Consider the following 20,065-nt stretch of genomic DNA (forward strand, 5'->3'; position numbering starts at 1 on the left):
CAGTTCTGAGAAAAAAAAAGAATTGCGACTTTATATCTCGCAATTCTGACTTTTTTTCTCACAATTGTGAGTTTACATCTTGTTATTCTATTTTTTTCTCAGAATTGCATGATACAAACTCACAATTTTTGACTTTTTTCTCTGAATTATGGGATATAAACTCACAATTGTGTGTTATAAATCAGAATGGCAAGATAAAAACGAACAAATCTGACTTTTTCTCAGAATTGAGAGATATAAACTCGCAATTCTGAGAACATATCAATCTTTTTACCCCTCAAAATTGGACTTTATAACAATTGTGAGTTTATATCTCACAATTCTGAGAAAAAAATTCAGAATAACGAGATTTAAACTTGCAATTGTTAGAAAAGTCAGAATTGCGAGATATAAAGTTGCAATTCTGACTTTTTCTCACAATTGCAAGTTTAAATTTTGTTATTACGATTTTTTTTTTCAGAATTGCGTGATACAAACTCGCAATTGTGATATTCTTTCTCTGAATTATGGAATATAAACTCACAATTGTGTGTTATAAAGTCAGAAATGTGAGATAAAAACTAGCAATTCGGACAAACAAAGTCAGAATTGAATAATATAAACTTACAATTGCGAGTTATAAATCAGAATTGCAAGATAAAAACTTTTTTCTCAGAATTGTGAGATAGAAACTCGCAATTCTGAGAACTTATCAATCTTTTCCCCCCTCAATATTAAACTTTATAACAATTGTGAGTTTATATCTCATAATTGTCAGAAAATAAAAGTACTTTTTTCCTCACAATTGCGAGTTTACATCTCGTTATAATTTTTTTCTCAGAATTGCGTGATACAAACACAATTTAGATTTTTTTTTTTCTCTGAATTACGAGATATAAACTCACAATTTGGATTAATGAAGTCAGAATTGTGTGATATAAACTCTCAATTGACTCTCAATTAAATAAAAGTCAGAATTGCATAGTAGCAACTCACAATTCTGACTTTTTTCTCAGAATTGTGTGATATAAACTGGCAATTGCGAGTTATAAAGTCAGAATTGCGAGACAAACATAATAAAACAGAAATACATTTAGAATTGTGAGTATAAACTCACAATTCTGACTTTATAACAGGCAATTGCAAGTTTGTATCATGCAATTCTGAGAAAAAATGTCAGATAAAAACTTGCAAATGACGTTTTATTTTTTATTCAGTGGAGGAAATGGGCTTCCATATCTTTGTCTCTGAGTGAAGGAATTTGGAATTATTGAGGAACAGAATCAACCAGATAAGGGGTGATTGTTCCATTCCAAAAGAACCCCTGCTGATCCAGGTGCAAAGGACCATGGGTATTAACCTACAGGAATTCAATGGAAAGCCATTTCCCCAACATAGAGCCTGGAGATGAGATTGCTGCTGTGAGCAGTGTGTAGCTGGCAAGAATCCGCTCATGTGTCGGTGTTACTCACGTTCCGTCCTCATTGCTGCGATAAAACACTAAGAAGGGGTCCGATTTGCCAAAGAAGTCCTTTTTGTCCAGTTTGTTGCCACAAAATTGCATCATCACAGACTCCTGCAGGGTGAGAATGTTTTAGAAAAGCAGGTTATGAGGGCAACAGTAGTGTACGTGTGTATTTAGAGCACTTGGCACAAAAATAATAGTATAAATGAGCTGAGTATTTGGCCATTCAGGGTTTCTAGACAGCTAGCATTATGCAAATGCTAAACAGCTTGGCATGTTACATTTGCTTGACTACTGTACCCAGATGGCAAGGCTAAAAGGCCTAATCAGAAATCCATTTGACAAGCGTTTATGTAGACACACATTCACTGTCTGTGTGAGATGCAATGCTTCAGCAGGGAATGGGATAAGGTCTATTGATCCCTGTTGTGAAAGACAAATGTAACAATTATGCTAGCAATGCGGAGGTCTTTCTGCATTCACGTGTGTGTGTGAGCACAGCTGAAGGTCTTGGCACATCACGCATGCTATTACTGAATCCTGTGTTTTACAACTAAGATAAATAGGCTACATTGAATAGACTGTAACAGACATGCTGAGAAACCAAATTAAATTAGCTCTAGCAAGCTGCCTTTCTTTCTCCTGTCTATATAGGCAGCGATCTGTGAAATGTAATCTCATAATAACTCATCTGAAACAGCTTTGCGAAGCACACAAATAGCGCTCACCACTTGAAGAGCACAACTTCGGACTTGGACAGAACTGATTTCAATAGTTTGGTGTTAGCATCTTGCTAAGCTAACAACTGGACTGCAAACTTAATTTCATTAGCAACACTCAAAATCATAAGGAACATAGGAAACGTCTCGGGTTACTATTGTAACCTTAGTTCCCTGAGGGAACGAGACGCCGCGTCTAGAAACGCTATGGGGAACGCCATTGGCGGGCCGCACTCTGAATCATGTCTTACAACCAATGAACGACGGGGGGGGGTGACGTCACAGGCGCGGTGACGTCACCGACCAGGAACTATAAAACGCGTGCGTTTGAAGCCCGCGGCAGCTCTAGCATGAAGCGAGCGCCGCAGGGGGCGGGAATTATGGTCCGAGACGCGGCGTCTCGTTCCCTCAGGGAACTAAGGTTACAATAGTAACCCGAGACGTTCCCTTCCGGGAACTCGAGCCGCGTCTAGAAACGCTATGGGGAACGAGACTACCTACGTCCCCATAATTTCCGAACCCTGCGCAGTGTCTGTGCCAGCAGGTGGAAAGGTAGAGGGCATTTGTCTAGCATTCCGCGGACAAGAGGCCCTGTAGTCCTCGGCCCTTAGGCACACGAGGAATGGGGTACTACCTCTGTCTGGTCTCCAGCCAGAGCGAGAGGTACTCCGCGGCCCTCAGGCACACGCAGAGTCTTAGTCCTTTGTCTGGGAGTTAGCCAGAACGAGAAGGACCGAATGACCACTGTCTAGCACTCGGCGGACAGATGGTGTGGGAAGTCCTCGGTCCGCAGACCCACGAGGACAGTGCACTCGACCCCAAGAGTGCTCCTCGGCCCGCAGGCACACGAGGAATGGTAGTCTTCCTCTGTCTGGTCGCCAGCCAGAGCGAGAGGTACTCCGCGGCCCTCAGGCACACGCAGAGTCTTAGTCCTTTGTCTGGGAGTTAGCCAGAACAAGAGGGACCGAATGACCACTGTCTAGCACTCGGCGGACAGATGGTGTGTGTAGTCCCCGGTCCGTAGACCCACGAGGACTGTGAGCTTGACCTCCAGGCTCCTCGGCCCTCGGGCGCACGAGGAGTGGGTGATCCTTTGCCTGGGGGTGCAGCCAGAGCAAGAGGGATCCAAGACTCGGCCTGTGCTACGCCAGGACGCGAGAGATAAGGCCATTGACGGCATACCGCGGACAAGAGGGCACTGCAATCCCCGGCCCTCGGGCTCACGGGGAAGACAGTAGGGGCCTCAGCCTGGTAGCCAGCCAGTGCATGAGGCACTCCTCGGCCTTGTTCTAAGGCAGACGAGGAGTCTTAGTCCTTGGTCAGGTAGTTTCCGGAACCAGAGGGACCGCATTACACTCGGTCTGATAGCATACTGCGTCAGAACACGAGGACAAGTGAGCCATTGTCTAGCATTCCGCGGACAAGAGGGCTGTAGAGTTCTCGGCCCGCAGGCACACGAGAATAGAGACCTCCGCCTGGTTCGCCAGTCAGTGCAGGAGGCACCCCTCGGCCCTCGGGCACACGAGGGGTCTTAGTCCTTTGTCTGGGGGTTCAGCCATGACAAGAGGGACTGAAAGCTCGGTCTGTAGTGTCAGAACGCGAGAGTAAGAGCCTTTGTCTAGATTTCCACGGACAACAGGCTAAGTATTTCTTAGTTTTGCAGATCTCATTAGTTTGGCGAAACTCACTTCTCTTCTTTCCGCAGAAAGATGCGCCTTGAGAAGTCTTCTCCTGGCTAAGGAGGTGGCTGACTCTCTAGGCCTAGCGCACTAGGCCGAGAGCACAGCAGAGCCTGGAGCGGCTCTGAGGTCAAGCTCATAGTACCTGACAAATGTCAGGGGCGATAGGACCAACCCGCAGTTCCTGGAAGCGGAGCTTCTGGAGAACGGAGGCTTCACAGAAGATTCTCTAAAATGAGAGAATCTCAACGCTCAATCCAACAGCTCTTAAGAGTGGAGGTCTCAGATAACCCTTCCGTGAGGGGAGACCTAGCTACACTCACGCTTTTTTTTTTTTTTTTGTACTAGAAGCGGAGCTTCTGGAGAACGGAGGCTTCACAAAAGACTCTCTAAAATGAGAGGAAATCTCAACGCTCAATCCAGCTGCTCTTAAGAGTGGAGGTCTCAAATAACCCTTCCGTGAGGGGAGACCTGGCTACACTCACGCTAGGAAGTACTGGAAGCGAAGCTTCTGGGGAACGGAGGCTTCAAAAACGACTCTCTATAGTGAGAGGAGGCCTGATAACGCTCAACCCTAAGAGACCTGCGCTTGTAAGTACAGAAGCGGAGCCTCTGGAGAATGGAGGCTTCATAGAAGACTCTCGAAATGAGAGGAAGCCTAGCAACGCTCGATCCATCAGCTCTTAAGAGTGGAGGTCTCAAGTAACCCTTCAGTGAGGGGGGGGACCTAGCTACACTCACGCTTGGCTGCACAGCGATCGGGAGAATGTGTAAAGACGCAGCCTCGGCAACGTCTGTACTACGGCGTCCAGTCCGGGCAGACCTGGAGGCACTAGGGAGAACCAGAGAGAACCTTGCGATATCTATCGAGTCGCAGAGGTCCCATCCTCTGAGTCTGTATGCTTAGAATTCTCCATGCTTCATTACTTCCTGATGAAGCCTTAATCTCCCGACCGTGGAGGAAACGTGCGACCAGAGGGCTCTGCCCACTGAGAGGCCACCTAGAGGGGCGTGGTAGGCACTCGTAGCCGCCACGTAACCCTTCCAGGTGGAGTGAGCTAGCCCTGCGGAAAGGCGAGACTGTAGGAACTCCAGAACTGTACCAACCGGGCAGTTGACTGGGTCTGAGTGGCGCTCGCGGCACCATCTCGCAAACAAGTTCCACTTGAGGCCATACAGTTTCCTCGTAGAGGGAGCTCTGGATTGGAGAAGGGTCTCAACCACCTCAGTAGGGAGACCCGCTCCTCTAGGTTGTGCCCCCTCGGGGGTCACAGCCATAACCTCAACTTCTCTAGGTGGGGTAGCAGACTGCGCCCCAGGCCTGAGATAGGAGGTCTCTCCTGACAGGAATCTCCCATGGAGAGCCGTCGAGGAGAGATACCAGGTCCGAGAACCATACTCGTGCCGGCCAGCGCGGGGCTACTAGTAGCAGCCGCACTTGAAACCGACGGACCCGTTCCAGAACTCCCAGGAGCAGAGCGATCGGGGAAAGGGTGTACAGACGCAGCCTCGGCCACGTCTGTGCCATGGCGCCCCACCCCTGTGGGGCTGGAGGCACTAGAGAGTACCAGAGGGGACAGTGCGATATCTCTTGAGTCGCAAACAGGTCCTCCTGTGCCTGGCCAAAAACTCTCCATATCTGTTCCACCATCACTGGGTGGAGCATCCATTCCCCGGGCCTCGGCCCCTGCCTCGACAGGACGTCTGCTCCCACATTCAGATGTCCAGGAATGTGGACTGCTCTCAGGGAGAGGAGTTTTCCTTGAGACCACAGGAGGATCCGATACGCCAGCTTGAATAAGGGGCGTGAGCGGATCCCTCCTTGATGGTTTATGTAATAAACTACCGCTGTGCTGTCTTTACGAACAAGGACATGACGGTTTCTTAGGTCTGGTAGAAACTCCTGAGGGCCTGGAACACCGCCAGCATCTCTAGGCAATTTATGTGCCATGAGTGATGGTGCGGGCTCCACAGGCCTTGGGCTGAGCGGCCACTCATGACCGCTCCCCATCCGGTAAGGGACGCGACTGTCGCTAGTGTGACACGGCGGCATGGCATCCCTAAAACCGGTCCCTGAGAGAGAAACCAGGGTTTCTTCCACATGACCAGGGCACGTAGGCAACGCCGCGTGACACTGATCTTGCGGAGCGGGTTTCCCCTCGGGGAGAACCCCCTGGTTTTGAGCCACCACTGTAGTGGTCTCATATGCAGCAGTCCAAAAGGTATTACGTTGGAGGCGGCTGCCATAAGACCTAACAGTACTTGGAACTGTTTGACAGTGAGTGACTGGCCTAGCTTGACCGCATTTACTGCAGTGAGTATGGACTCGATCCGAGCGGGTGACAATTGTGCCCGCATCGTGGATGAATCCCATACCACGCCTAGATAAGTAGTCCTCTGTAATGGAGAGAGGACGCTCTTCTTGGCGTTGAGTCTCAACCCCAAACTCTGCATGTGAGCGAGAACAACACCTCGATGCTGAACCGCTAACTGCTCCGAGCTGGCTAGGATCAGCCAGTCGTGTATATAATTGAGTATGCGGATGCCCTGGAGTCGCAGTGGAGCCAGCGCAGCATCCACACACTTCGTGAAAGTTCGGGGTGAGGGAGCTAGGCCGAAAGGAAGTACTCTGAATTGGTGAGCTTTGCCCCTGAAAGCGAACCTGAGAAACTTCCTGCGTTGTAGAAGGATGGAGACGTGAAATTGAAAATGGGCCGAAGCCCTCCATCCTGGTAACAATGAGGTACTGGCTGTAGAACCCCGACTCTCTATACCGAGGCGGGACCACCTCGATGGCCTCCTCCCTCAGGAGAGTTCTACCTCCTGTTCCATTACCAGACCCTGCCCGGGGTTCACCAGCGTTTAGCTGGGAAAACCCCGCTGAAAGGTGGCGTCTCGGCGCCGGATTAAATTTTGCAATACCCTTTCTCTACAGTACGCAGGACCCACATAGAAATATCTGGCAGTAGTTTCCACGCTGCCAGAAATTCTATTAAGGGAACCAGCCCCTCGAGGCTGGCTTCTGGATTTATTTGAGGAACTGATTCGGTGACCTGTAACAGCGAGCTGGCAGGATACACCTGAATTAGTTGCTCTTAAGACCCCCGCGGGGGTTGCAAACTCTCCAGGGCCGCTACGTTTCCGGGCGGGACAGCTAGAGAATGTTCGCGGGAGATTGCCGCGCCTTATAACACTGCCGACAGATCTCCTGAGGGCCCGGGAAGGTGTGGTCACTGAGTTTTTCTATGGTGCACCACAAACCTCCCCGAAAGGGGCTGCCCTCATCGGCCCTATTATATATTTTGATAAAGTCGGGGCCGTTAGGTGAGGACTTCTTAGACCAGAGCACGACCCTCGGACCGAGCTCAGTCTCTGAAGCCCCCGGTTAGGAGTGTAGCAAATCCCTCCCTCTAGGTGTCACCGGAGGGAAAGGGCTGCAACGCTCCTATTATGAGCCTCTATGTGAGGAGCTGGTACACGGCTGGGGTTTATTATCCCGTCAAGAACCCCAACACGTGTATTTTTGCTGATCAAGCCTGAGTTTTCTTTAGGCGGCTTGGAGAGCAAAGACGGAGCCTTTAAGAATGATGCCAGACCAGGGGACAGAGGCTGATAGCGTCTGTTCAACCCGCGGCGTCATCCTTACTTTCTAGATCTAAAACTTAATGTAGACCGGGAAAGACAGAAGGCTCCATTTGGAAGTGCTGACTTAGTCCGCAGGAAGCAGAACGTTTGCTTTTCTGCGGCTCATATTTGCTTATTTAGCTAATGGACAGTCAGCACAACCACCAGCTCAACATACTGAGGCGATCAGGGGGGGTGGTTGAATACTTTAGACAACACACTTCACATCAACCTCCTTGGAGGAAGATATGGCAAGTGTTGAAAACCTTTCCTGGAGGGAAGTAACCGCATTGCGGGCTTCCATATCCAGAAAATAGGTTCACCGATCCACCAGATAGGAGAGGAGATAGGGTATTTTTTAAACACCCGTCTCCCGTCCCTCTAATAGATCGAGCCGCGATCCCAACGAGTGCAGCTACCGCTCCGTCTCGGCGGAAGCGGGGCCAGACCCGCGAGAAACGCTGGCGAAGGCTCCCTCCTCGAAGAGAGCCTTCCGTGGAGCACCCGCAGTGGAGATTTTAACACTCACACTGTGGACAGTCAGCCTTTTCGAGGGCTGACTGTGCGTGCTCTACACTCAAGCAGACCACACATAGACTGTGTGTATCCCCACCAACAATGAAGCATTGGCAGGAAGGAACACGCTATCTATGCGGCTGCTTGTACCGCCTAGTTTCGTAACACTTCTTTCCCCCATGGTTGCATTTTAAATGGTCATACTACTCAAATAAAAGCCGTGCAAACTGGCACGAAAAAGCAGCAGTATGACCAGGACAGACACAGACACAGAGCGCTCTCGCTGAATGACAAAAGCTGCCGCGGGCTTCAAACGCACGCGTTTTATAGTTCCTGGTCGGTGACGTCACCGCGCCTGTGACGTCACCCCCCCCGTCGTTCATTGGTTGTAAGACATGATTCAGAGTGCGGCCCGCCAATGGCGTTCCCCATAGCGTTTCTAGACGCGGCTCGAGTTCCCGGAAGGGAACTCATCTTATAATTGATTTTTATAGAGCAGTACAGTTGTGGTCAAAAGTTTGCTAAAATGTTAACTATTTTAGCAAATTTAGAGGGATCATACGAAATGCATGTTAATGTTTATTTAGTACTTTTCTGAATAAGATATTTCACATAGAAGATGTTCACATACAGTCCAAAAGAGAAAATAATAGCTGAATTTATAAAAATGACCCTTTTCAAAAGTTTACATCCCCTTGATTCTTAATACTCTGTTGTTACGTGAATGATCCACAGCTGTGTTTTTTCGTTTAGGGATAGTTGTTCATGAGTCCCTTGTTTTCCCTGAACAGTTAAACTGCCCGCTGTTATTCAGAACAAGCCAGGGGGTGAAGACTTTTGAACAGAATGGAGATGTTTTGTCTAAATATCACATTTTTTCATTTAGTACTTCCCTTCAGAGGCTACAGAAGATAGTTACATGTTCCCAGAAGACAAAATATGTTAAATTTACCCTCATCTTCAAATTAAAAAAGTTTTCACTTGGCTCTTGAAGTAGTTCACTTCCAGAACAAAAATTTACAGATAATGTACTCAACAACGTTCATGTCTTTCTTTCTTCAGTCATAAAGAAATAATGTATTTTGAGGAAAACATTTCTGGATTTCTCTCCATATAATGGACTTCTATGGTGCCCCCGAGATTGAACTTCCAAAATGCAGTTTAAATGCAGCTTCGAAGTGCTCTAAATGAACCCAGCCGAGGAAGAAGGGTCTTATCTAGCGAAACAATTGGTTATTTTCTAAAAATATTGACAATTTTTATACTTTTTTAACCTCAAACGCTTGTCTTGTCTTGCCTAGCTCTGTGTGAGTGTATTCCAGTTCATGATGGTTCATGTGGAAAAACTCCCATCTCATTTTCTTTCCTCAAAATTGTCCTAAATCGCTGCAGAAGTACCGACCCAGTGTTTACAAAGTGAACATGAAAAGAAGGTCAAACGGCCTTTACAAAAAAAGGTAAAACAGCGATGTAGGACAATTTCAAAGTTGGAGGAGAAAATGAGATGGGAGTTTTGTGAAAAAAAAAACAAAAAAACAATCGTTTCACTAGATAAGACACTTCTTCCTTGGCTGGGATCATTTAGAGCCATTTGAAGTTCAAACTCAGGGGCACCATAGAAGCCCATTATATGGAGACAAGTCCAGAAATGTTTTCCTCAAAATACATTATTTCTTTAGGACTGAAGAAAGAAAGACATGAACATCTCGGATGACAATTATCTGTAAATTGTTGTTCTGGAAGTGAACTACTCCTTTAATGCATGGTATTTCCTTCTGGAGCAACAGTGAGCGTTCAAACCTTCTGTAATGGTTGCATATGAGTCCCTCAGTTGTCCTCAGTGTGAAAAGATGGATCTCAAAATCAGACAGTCAATGTTGGAAAAGGTTCAAATAAACTGCAAATGCTGAAAAAGAATTTGTGGGACCTAAAGGTTCAGGGCAAACAATGGACTCATGAACAACTATCACTAAACAAACGCATCTGTGGATCATTCAGGTAACAACAGAGTATTAAGAATCAACGGGATGTAAACTTTTGAACGGGGTCATTTTTATAAATCAAGCTATTGTTTTCTCTTGTGGACTATATGTAAACATCTTTTATGTGAAATATCTTATTCACCTCAGTATAAACAATAACACGCTTTTTTAGTTAGGTAAAAAAAAAACTTTTACAGATTATGAAAGGGGGATGCACACTTTTGACCTCAACCGTAGGATATTGCTAAGCTAACAACTTGATGCTTTACCCTACACAACATTTCATTACTAAAAAAACAGAAATCAGCGACTGAAGCATATGAGAGACTTGGTTTATAATAGGGTTTTGACTTCAGCATGTTACTAAGCTAACAATGTGATGCTCTACTACACAAATTTCTTCAAAAATTACAAAATCAATGATGGAACTGCACAGGGGGCTTGGCTCATAATTGATTATAGCACAGTTTGACATTAGCATGTTGCTAAGTTAACAATGTGACACAATCAATCAGAACATAAACAGCACACATCAATGTTGTGTATTGGGTTTGTGTATTTTTATCTTTGTTCATTCTGTTTTAAAGACATATGAGTCTATATGCTGTCTAAGTAGGCAACTAACAGTGAGTGATATTCACCAAGCTTGGATGCTCATAAGCAAGCATGGGGCACAAATAAGACCTGAATTCAAATGATCAATATTAGCACTTACCCTGCAGTTGCCAAGCTCCTCCGCCTTTACAATAATTGTCCCACATTTCTTCCCTGGAATCCCCCTGTGTATGACAAAATGAGAATATTCAGGTCATAAATGTGTCTATTGCAAAATAGCATTGTACAGAACTGATGTAATACATCTTGAGACATTTTATTTTTTAATATCAAAAGGTTAAAAGTACAAAGCTTCATTTGAAAGATCTATTTACGTGAAAATAAAGCAAAGAAAATCCCTCCCTCCTTAGAGTCACAATGTTTCCCAGCAGTTTGCTGGTGCTCGTGTAGATCAGGCTCTCTGATGGATTCTTCTGCTGTTGGTAATATAATGAATTGACTCTCGCACAGACAGTTCGGTAGATGAAGTCTTGATTAAGGTTTATGAACGCTCTCTCATGTGTACAGAGTTTAAGTGAGTGTAATTGGACTGGGGCTGTGCTATTGTGCTCTAGGTGGAACCGATCTGTCATATAGCAAAGTGAGCACTGCCTTAGTAATTTATTAGAACTGGGCCCGATATATGAGCCTGTCAAAAAGTCCATAGAGCCTTATATAATACAATATTACAATGATATAACAACAATAAAAGAAAAATTACTTTTTTGGTTCGCAAAATCTTGCTCGCTCTTTTCTACATATGTAAGTAAATGGGATATAATTAAGTGAATGTCTGAAAAACACTATAACACTTACCAAAAAGAAGTGTACTTCAAATTTATTTTATTAAGTATACTTATGTAAAATTCAAGTATAATTTTAAGTATACTTTATGTAGTAAGTATACAAATATCAGCGTACTAGTAGTATACATTGAGTGTACTATTTCTAAACTAAATCGGCCCACTTTCTAGTATATAAAAGTATATTTTTAAGTATAACAGTAGTAAACTTTGAGTACACAACTAGCTTACATCTATGATTTTAGTTTGTACTGCAAGTATACTAAAAGTGAACTTATATGTGTATTGATAGTTTACTAAATAAATATTGTTTATGCATTTTCAGTACACTTTGAAGTATAGTCTCAGTAAAATACTAGTTTAGTAGTTTTATACCGCAAGTATACTCATCATACTTTAAGAATACTACCATGTCCCTATTTAGGTATTAATTTGTATAGATTTTGTTATACGAGTATCTGAACATACCAAAAAAAAAAAAAAAAATAAATAAAAAATAACAGGGTATCTGCTTGTAAACAAAAACATGTCTAGTTTCATGTATTCTTTTATATAAACATTTGAATGTGGATAAGTTTTGAACCAAAAGCTAAAAAAAGACTATTCATGATAATCAAAACGTAGATGGAGTCGATCAACACCCCAAAGTTTGACAGTCATTATTACCTCTTCATGGGTCGACATTTTATTCTATAACATTACAAAGTTTTCATATCTATGGTTTTGATGTGTTTTATGCCATGACGATTGTGTTAGATTACACGTGGAAGCATCTGTTGTTTCAGTTTCTTCTTCACTTGTGTTTTGGAAATTCTGTACAGATGATATGTAATAGCGCCCCAAAGAAAACTTGGATTCTTATAGCACAAGTATAGCTCAAATATATTTAGACTTTTTTCTAAGTATAAGTCAAGTATACTTAAATGTCTTATGAGAAGAATATAAAGCACATTTCTGAGAAGTACATAAAAAGTAGACTAAAAGTATACTTTCCAAATTTCAGTTTAAAAGAAGTCTACTAATAGAACACTTGAATAAACTTATTTTTCGTAAGGCATCATAAGAGTAGACCATACGCCAGCTTTGTGGTATTAACAGATCAAAATTTAAGTATTATCCCCAGAAATTAACCACTTTTTGCTAAGAATTTGAACATACATACCAAAACCAAAACAGACAAAGTAGGTGGTCACTGTTGCACTATAAACATCAAATATGTTCTGATTGGCTATGATTTTGTTTTCAATGTGGACAGACAACAGTCACTGAAATCGTGACACAAATGTGTGTGGCACACAGCAATGGTGCCAATAAGCTCTGGAGAGAATCAGAGTTTGAGTAATGAGATACAGAACTGCAAATAACGACCATTTGACTGTCATGTTTGTTTCTTTTTGGGAATATGAAGTAAGGTCCATTTCTTAAATGCATTTCTATAAAAAAACACCACGAAAAAAAGAAGCAGCACTTTATGGTTTGCTTTTAATTATACTTGTTATTTCATTCAGGTCTCTGTTGACCGAGGGGAGATAATTACACACACGCAGCCAGAAAAAAACAGCCATTCCACTGCTGTGTCGCCAGTACTTAATTACCTTGCGCACTCAAGATGCTGATTGCAAATGCATGCATCTTGATTGGGACTTACAGGAGGGACTAAATGTCAAAAAAAGGTGGTAGAATGGAAGCATTTCTTCATGTGTTTGATTCAGGAAAGTCTATTCTGAAGCATCCTGGATGTTCTTGGATGAGATGAAAACTTAATATTAGAACAATGTTGTTTGTCACATAGTTCATCACACATCTCAGTTGCTAAGAAACCAAGACACTGACGAAGATCCTTGGTGAATGTTTAAATATTTACTGTATAGGAGCACAGAATTGTGTGTTTCCCAGCCTTTTTGTCTTATGAACTGCTAGTAAGGCATTTCCAGACACCAAAACAGTAATGTTTTCTATGTAACTCATATTACTTTCGACAGTAAGTGAAATTTGATAATTTACCGTCACAGTTTTTTCAATCGCTAGGACACATTTCTCAATTCTAAAGTCACTTTTTCAAAACTCTTCATACAGTTCTCCTAACCGTCTTTCAACTTGACACAGCAGTTCATTTCACATTCAAAATGTACTCAAGCTACCAAAACACTTCATTAATGCCTCAAATCAAGTCATTCTTACATAACAAACACACTTCATCACTCAGAAAAAAAAAACTAACAACAGGTAGCATTATACAATGTTTTCTTTTGTCAAATGTCTTTACAAAACAGGAATGATACTCTCTACTGTTTATAAATCATTGCCATATATGTTACATGGTCCATGTTTACATTACACTACAAAATTATTCCGAAGTTTTCCTTTTTTTTTATAGATGGTAATGAAAGTGAAAAACTGTAACACTTGTGAAAATGTTCGACTACATGCAACAGCTTTGATGGTATTTGATTTTTTTACATTCAGAATAATTTTCTATATTATATTACTGTAGAAATTTTTGTGCTAGGTTTTGAACTTAAGTTTAACAGTTCTGAAAACAGTATGTACACGTGCAATTTAGCTTGTTTAGCACATAACGTTTTGGTGGTGTTTGTGTTGAAATGATAAAAGAATTAATGTAATCTGACAGATGTCAATGAATGCATTTTGTGCCAAATCAATGATAACTGATCCACAGTTTAGCCCACATAGACTGATGTCCTCGCCGTGTGATAAGTATTGAAAAAGTGACATAAATATTGAGAAATGTGTCCAACTGATTAATGCTGATAGAAATCTAGAAATCTTAATCTAAAAATCTCAAAATTCTTGTAAAGAAAATCTAAAAGCAGTTTAGCAGAATCTTGAAATATATGAAGTTTAAGTCACTTTATTCTAATTATATAATAATAAGCATAATTATAGAAAATAATAAACCAATATATTAAAGGTGTCCTATTATGCTTTTTTCACATTTTCAACTTTAGTGCTGTTGCTGTTTGTACATTAAAGTTAAAGTTACACATTTTTCTAAATTTCCTTAAATGCCTTGATTACAGTTTTTTTTTTTTTTTTTTGCCAGAAAGATACACACACAATATGCACAATATCCTATATTTAAATAATTTCAGCCCAAGGCATATGCAAAAAAAAATAAGAGGGGACGAGGCTTGGTTGAGTTGCTTTAATTGTGTGTTGTAGCCATGTACAAGAGACACCATTTCACAGATTTATATATACAGATACACATCTACGCAGCTGTTTACGTTAACAAACATCTACGATGTACAAGAGACATCATTGTAGAAAAAAAATATTTCTCAGCTTTTATTTACATTTGAACAAAAAGTGGCATGTCCAAAATTATTCATACCCTTTGCAGACTGTCACAATCTATGGGAAAATCCAATGTTCTATACCATTCCAAATAGTCAGAGCTGTTCTAAAGCATCATAATTACCCTGATTCATTGGGAACAGCTGTTTTGATCAACTCAACAGGTGAAAAACAGAAGCTCTCTGCTGTTGGTTTGTCAGGAAGTCAGGAAAGGGCTATAAGACTGTATCTAAATGTTTTGAAGTTCCAGTGGCTACAGTGAAAAGTATTATAAAAAATACAAGACTTTCTGCACTGTAAAAAATCTCAGAGGGTGTGGTTGGAAGCCAAAAGTGACACCTGTGCTGGCCATGAGGATAGTGAGAGAGGTAAAAAAAGAATCCAAGGATAACCACCAAGGCCATTCTGATGAATCTGGGCTCTGCTGGTGGCAACATCTCAAAGCAGACAGTCCAACAGACACTGCACACCGCTGGGTTCCATGGACACAGACCAAAGAGGACACCACTTCTCCAGATAAGGCACACAAAAGCCAGCTTGGCCTTTGCAAATCATCATCTGGACAAAGAAGAAGACTTCTGGTCTTCTGTTTTATGGTCAGATGAAACACAAATTGAATTGTTTGGCCACGATGATGTAGCCTTCATTTGGTGTAAAAAAGGAGACCTTCAACCCTAAGAACACCATCCCCACTGTCCAACATGGTGGTGGGATCCTTATGCTTTGTGGCTGTTTTCAGCCAGAGGACTATGGAACCTAATCACAGTAAACGGCACCATGAAAAAGAAGCAATACATCCAAATTCTCAACAACAACATCAGGCAGTCTGCAGAGAAACTTGACCTTGTGCACCAGTGGACATTTCAGCACGGCAACCACCCAAAACACACAGCATAAGTGGTGAAGAAATGGTTAGCAGACAAAACATTTATGTTTTGCAGTGGCCCAGCCAGAGTCCTGACTTAACCCCCAGTATTAACCAACTGAGTTTATGTGAAATTTCGATGTATTTGACAATTGGTGCAAAAGAGCCAGATTTTAAAACTGTATATCTTAAGTTTAAAGTGGCAATGCTTGCAAATGCATACAAATGAACTTTTCATGATGACCAAGGTCCACTATGCCAAAAATCAAATCAACAAATCAACAAATCTAAATGATTCCTGAAATATGTGAGAGATGACATCTTAGTCCTGTTTATTAGATATCTCTGCTGGGTCCCTCAGTTGCACAGGTTGGGGTTGTCATGGTGACTACAGGGTTTCTCACACATCATGTCTTCCATTTTGTGGGGTCAACTTATGCACACTGCAACCTGTATTTCTAGATGTCTAACCCCTTATGAATTACAAAGTAGGTTGCTTATTTGCTGCATCATAATTAGTAGTCTTTTTAAAAATATGTTCTCGTTACTCAAAAAGTTTTGTTACCTTGCAACTGAGCTATAATAATAAGCTAATAAAACAATTAAAGTTTTAATGTAGTAATCTTGTGCCGACCCTCACTCTTACTGCGTTAAGTGATGATAGAGCACATTTGAAAACTTGTTTACATCAATTACATATTGTAAAGGAAATATTAAACTGTTCTATTAAGATATTTCTAAAGCCTTTAATCAAGCCAGTTCTAAGAGGAATTATAACATTATTAACTAGGTACTACTGAGCAAATAAACTACTTAACCTACAAAGCACTGTGATATAACAATACCAAACTATTTCCAATAATTCATTGTAAGTGTAAAATTCAATATATTTGAAGTTGGTTCATTCACATACTTCATTGAGGAGGGCGGCTAATGTGTATCTGAAATTTTTAGTAAAAGTTCTCTGGTGGATTTCTCTTCAGCATTGTGGGTAGTGTAGTTATTCACTGCAATTTTGGCTATTAAACATTACTTTTAGAAAATATGTTGAAATTATACTGACTTGCCACTTCTTATAGTAATAAATAGTTCTGTCATGATAACTCTCGGAAGATTTTAGCATGGTAATAAAAGTGACAATGACACTGCAGCTGCTAAATTGCTGCTGCGAAGCAAGTACAGGAACTTACTACTGCCAATACATACGCCGATACAGTATTATGAGTATTATGAGTACTGCTGATGCACAAGTAGCATAAATAGTAGGTAGCAGATCTATACAGGTGGAGCTGGGGAGGTGGAGGGTTTCCAGCCATTTAAATGAAAAGCAGTAAGTATCAGTATCAGCTTGTGCTAAGTAGTTTAACACTGTGAATATCAACAGTTTGCGTTAACGACCCATCAGCCTGCGCCATCTAGAGGTTCATTATAGAACTTGGCATTTTCTTGTAGTAAAGAAACTTTTTAGCTGTTTTGTTTTGTTAAACCTTTATAACTGATATAAAACAATAAAAAAATGTTAAATAAACTTTATGGATATCAAAGAATTTTAATTTAATCACTCTCTCATTGTGATTACACACACCTGTGGGCAAAATGTCCTAAACATGGCATGTGCTCAATTAAGTTCTATATAAGTGAATTAATCTGTATTGTATGTATTATAAGTGCTATATAAAAAAGTACATATTAAGTGCTTCAGAATAACTCAGCATACACTTTAAAGCGGCTTGCCCTCATGTCAGAGGTGTGTGCTGTTTAATGCATTTAAAACATATTTTTCTCTGTGCATAACTTACAATATGGTTTTATCCTTATCTGTAAATGTTAGAAAGTCATGTATTTCCATCTTGTCCTGACAGCAAGCGAGCATCTGTTAGACTTTATTGAGAGAATGTCTGCGTTTATAGTGTATATGTGCCTCAAACAGACCGGAATAGAATGAGAGCACAATAATTTTGACTAAAATATATAAGATTACTTTTTTCAAGTAATTAGTAAAGTAACGCATTACTTTTTAATTTGCAAGAACATATCTGAGCTACTCTTTCAAATAATTAACGCCAGTTACATTTTTTTCCCATTTATTGATTGAAAGCTCTCCTGTCCCCAGGTTGAGAGAAATCGAGAGTAAGATGTTACTTTAGTTCTAGAATAAATGTGATCATGCATTAATTCGTCTCACTCACAAAAAAGCAGATTTAGTATTCCTATTAAATAATAATTAAATATTAAATAATATAAATATCCTGTATTTAATCCCATTTTATTAACCTGTGCCTTTGCTGCTGACCTTTGATGATCCAATTCAACCATACTAATAAGCAAAAATTACTCAAAATAAACTAACATTTGTTATTCGTTTTTTATTGCTGAAGAGTATGAACTTTTTTCTTTTGCATTCTACTGTACAGACATTAATTTTCTTTTCTTACAGCCTCATGTTTTTGGTGTGAAAGGGCTTTTACATTTATCAAAAATAGAACTTTTTCAAGCAAGCACTGCCCATATTTAGAAAAAGTAATGCATTACTTTTCATAAAAAAGTAACTAAGTAACATAATTAGTTACTTTTTAAAGAGATTAATGGAATATTGTAATGCATTACTTTTGAAAGTAACTTTTCCCAACACTGTCCAAAAGTAAAAGAACTTCAAATCTCTATCCCTTTACAACAAACCTGAGTATGAAGTTGAAGCTATTTGCAGTGGTAACAGCATTTGTATCGATATCAAAAAAGCCAAACAACATATTGCCTTTCTAGTGAAAAGCGTTCACAGTGAGTCACTGGGTGGCATGGTCCATTGGACTTTAATGAGCCCACTTCAGCATGGGTGTTGAGAAAAAAGCACTTGAATTCAGTGGAGAGTTCTCATAACTTCAGTTGTCATTAATGACACAGAAGTCATTTTATGGTGCATTTTCAGCTTCATCTATTCCAACCGATCCGTCTGTAGTTTTCTCATTCTGAAACGCTTCGCGTTGGGGTACTGATCAGCCTGACAGTGCAATCTGACATGATATAAGCGATAGTGCTTATATCGATATATATTACTTGCTTATATCACGTCAGATTGCACTGCGTTCTCTGAAAACACTTGCCTCCCACACACACATAGGTGCAAATGCATTATTCTCTCTTAGACTGATGTACAGAATAACTCTGAAGTCATTCAACAGACTATTCAAGAAGACATTAAGAACAAAATAACGCATCTCACAAGACACAAACCCAAGCACTCCACTAACAGCGCTCGAAATAGCAACATTTTTTCCCTTCATGCAGCGTCTCCCAAACGCGATTGGCGGGGTGATTGAACTGTGTAATTAGCTGTAATTAACAGTCATTAGGGTTGTTAAAGGTCCCCCTGTCAGGCCTCAGGCACAGGTGTGGGGTTTTGCCATGATTTAATGCCTCCAAAACAGCTTTTGTAACCCTTGTCATTATAGTACAGCTATTCAACTCAAGTCAAGTTTGCTGAGGTAAGTATCACTGTTAGTATTGATCATTTAGGATTCTTATTTGGACAAAGTCGTAAAGGTGAGGTCACACAGCAAAATTTTGAAAGCATTTCACAAGCAAAAATAGTCCATTCTGCATTGTCAATAGTGTAGCCATGCAGAATTTACTTTCACATCAAGCAGCTTTCGTAGGTCACTGTGTGTGAACAACTTGAAAGGGAAAATATGAAGCCCAAACACAAAATTCTCCCTTGCACCTATTCCTATTGAGATGAATATATTATACTTGCAAAGTATAATCTATTCATCTCAATAGGAATAGGTGCAAGGGAGAATTTTGTGTTTGGGCTTAATATTTTACCAAACAATGGTAAATATTAACCTTAAATACAGTCAAACCAAATATGATTCAGACACCAGATATAATTTGTGATTTTTTTTTTTAACTAGTGGGTACAGGAATACAGGCTACTGTAGTTTATTTATGTAAGTGAGGATAGCAAAATAATGTAATTTGTGACATATTATACCCAAAAATTCTTTATAGAGTAAAGTAACAAAACATGGTCAGGTCAAAGTTATCATTTGACATTATCAAGATGAATTTATTCTGAAACAGTTTAACTCTTGATTCTTGTCATATTTTATTACCATTTTAGTAGTGAATAAATTTATAGTGAATAAACTATGATAAAGTGAGAAATTTTGAAGGTGTTTGAATACATTTTGGTTTGACTGCAATTCATTTTGTGATTATCAAGATGAATTTGTTTTGACAGCTAAACTCTAACTTCATCATATTCTAAACTATAGCGAATAAACTGTGATAATGTAAGAAATGCTGAAGGAGTCCGAATAAATTCCGGTTTGACTGTATATGCATCTGAAATATTACTAACAAACAATAGTTTTACCAACATTTAAGGGTGTGTTCACACTTGTAGTTCGGTTCATTTGGTTCATTTGGTCCACTTGGTCCAGACCAAATAGAATATGATACATTTGGTCCTGGTCCGCTTAGTGTTCACACTGGCATTTTTGACAGCGAACCTAAAGATAG

At 40.8% G+C, this 20,065-nt stretch overlaps 1 protein-coding gene across 2 annotated transcripts in view; it reads right to left on the minus strand.

Annotated features, from left to right (window-relative positions):
* LOC141333810 (copine-8) overlaps window positions 1–20,065 on the minus strand; it is a 187,040-nt gene that overhangs the window by 66,529 nt on the left and 100,446 nt on the right. For both annotated transcript variants that reach the window (XM_073838952.1, XM_073838951.1), the window contains 2 exons: window positions 10,680–10,743; window positions 1,452–1,555 (listed from right to left, as the gene is read on the minus strand). In XM_073838952.1, the coding sequence (XP_073695053.1) occupies window positions 1,452–1,555; window positions 10,680–10,743 (168 nt within the window). The remainder of the gene's footprint in view (window positions 1–1,451; window positions 1,556–10,679; window positions 10,744–20,065) is intronic.

The sequence above is a fragment of the Garra rufa genome, chromosome 4, assembly GCF_049309525.1.
Source record: "Garra rufa chromosome 4, GarRuf1.0, whole genome shotgun sequence".
NCBI classification, from domain to species: Eukaryota; Metazoa; Chordata; class Actinopteri; order Cypriniformes; family Cyprinidae; genus Garra; species Garra rufa.